A 1831-nucleotide genomic window follows, 5' to 3' on the forward strand; every position below is an offset into this window, starting at 1 on the left:
CCCCCCCCCCCTCTCCCTCTCTCTCTCTATATCTCTCCCCCCCTCCCCGCCCCCCTCTCCCCCCCTCTCTCTCTCTCTCCAGAACAACTGAATGATTCAACGCGTGTTTCCTGTCTGAGGGTTCAGATCTGACTCTGAGGAGGCCGAGAGCGACTTCACCGTTTTAATCTTTACTGCGTTTCAATGAGTTCGTCTCCTCCTCTCACCTCCTCCGCCTGTTTCTCCTCCAGAGACACCATCTTCAGCAGCTCCTCCTCTGACGGCAGGGTCTCCTCCTTGATGACGATGGGGGGAGGAGGGGGACGGACCGGGTGAGGAACAGAGGGGGGAGGAGGAGCGACAGCGAGAGGAGCAGCCACCACGGCCGCCGCCTGCTGCTGCTGCTGCTGCTGCTGCTGCTGGGAGGGAGGGGGGTTGATGATGACGAAGACAGGCTGGGGGTGAGGGGGGTGAGGAGCAGAGAGGGAGTGAGGCGGGAAGCCGGAGCTGGTGACTCCACCGCAGTCGTCCTGCTGCGGCCCCACCGATATGTGGGGTGGCGGGACAGGACTCACCGAGCCCCCGACAGGACCCAGGGGAATGAGGGGGGTGAGCGAGGACGGATCCCCGACCCTGGTGAGGTAAATCTGAGGAGGGTCGTTTAGAGGAGGAGCGGGAGGATTCTGGGAAAGGAAGGGAGAGACGGGATCTTTCAGCACGCCAAGCTGCGATACATTTACCCCGCCCTGCCCAAAGTGAGATCCTGACCTGCGACTGGCTGGTGGCCGGAATCTGGGGGCTGGGCGCCGGAATCTGGGGGCTGAGCGCCGGAGTGGGACACGGGGACGCCTGAGTGACGATCACCTGGAGAGCAGAGTCCACGCCGCCGCCTGCTGACGGGGGGGATTTAGCCTCTGATAACACACAGACCTGAGGAGGAGAAACAAGAGGAGGAGAAATCAGGATCACTGTCAGGACAGACTGACCGTTCCAGAGCGCCGACTCAACTAAAATCTGTCAGCGTCTCTGCGTGGGACCGACTCACGTAAAGGAGGAGACGTCTTTTTCTAACAGTGCTGAGGGAAACTGAAGAAAACGAAAGGAGGCGACGCGTGATCTGCAGCACCGCCCACTTCTTCACAGTGAACGCAGGGCGAGTTAAGCTCTGGCTCAGGGCCTGGCGTGGGCCGCAGAATGAGGGAACATGTCCTGGGTTGTCTGTCTGACTTGCAGCAGCTTGTAAAGTGAACTGCCGCCGTCTCTCGTGACTCTTTGCACACGATAACACCTCACGTCCTCACGTCCTCACGTCCGCTCTCATTCGGCTCAATAAGCTTTACTGGAACGAATGTTTGGGTAAACAAAGCAGGAAGTCACATCTACATGTAAATAATAAACAAATCCATTTTAAAAAACAAACTAAAAATATCTTGCGCAGAAAACGATGTCTTGCTTTTAAAAAGCAGAAGTGTTTTCCTAGAACTATTATTTAAATATGTGACAATATTACAGGAAGTTCATCCAAACAACAACAATTTATTTTCTACTGCAGTCCGACTTTCTTCTGGTTGTTCTCAGTTCGTGATGTGATGGAGGTTCTGTGCAGTTCTGAGTCCCCCCCCGTCCTCTGAGTCCCCCCCCGTCCCTCACTGTCCCCCTCCGTCCCTCACTGTCCCCCTGTCTCTCCCCGTCCTCTGAGTCTCCCCCCATCCCTCACTGTCCCCCCCCATCCCTCACTGTCCCCCCCCGTCCCTCACTGTCCCCCTGTCTCTCCCCGTCCTCTGAGTCTCTCCCCGTCCCTCATTGTCCTCTGAGTCTCTCCCCGTCCTCTGAGTCTCTCACTGTCCCCCTG

At 57.3% G+C, this 1831-nt stretch overlaps 1 protein-coding gene across 2 annotated transcripts in view; it reads right to left on the minus strand.

Annotated features, from left to right (window-relative positions):
* The window catches only part of elk1 (ETS transcription factor ELK1), a 20022-nt gene that overhangs the window by 6931 nt on the left and 11260 nt on the right, over positions 1-1831 (minus strand). For both annotated transcript variants that reach the window (XM_046056363.1, XM_046056362.1), the window contains 2 exons: positions 748-909; positions 207-662 (listed from right to left, as the gene is read on the minus strand). In XM_046056363.1, coding sequence (XP_045912319.1) covers positions 207-662; positions 748-909 — 618 coding nt within the window. The remainder of the gene's footprint in view (positions 1-206; positions 663-747; positions 910-1831) is intronic.

Source organism: Micropterus dolomieu, linkage group LG08, assembly GCF_021292245.1.
Source record: "Micropterus dolomieu isolate WLL.071019.BEF.003 ecotype Adirondacks linkage group LG08, ASM2129224v1, whole genome shotgun sequence".
NCBI lineage: Eukaryota > Metazoa > Chordata > Actinopteri > Centrarchiformes > Centrarchidae > Micropterus > Micropterus dolomieu.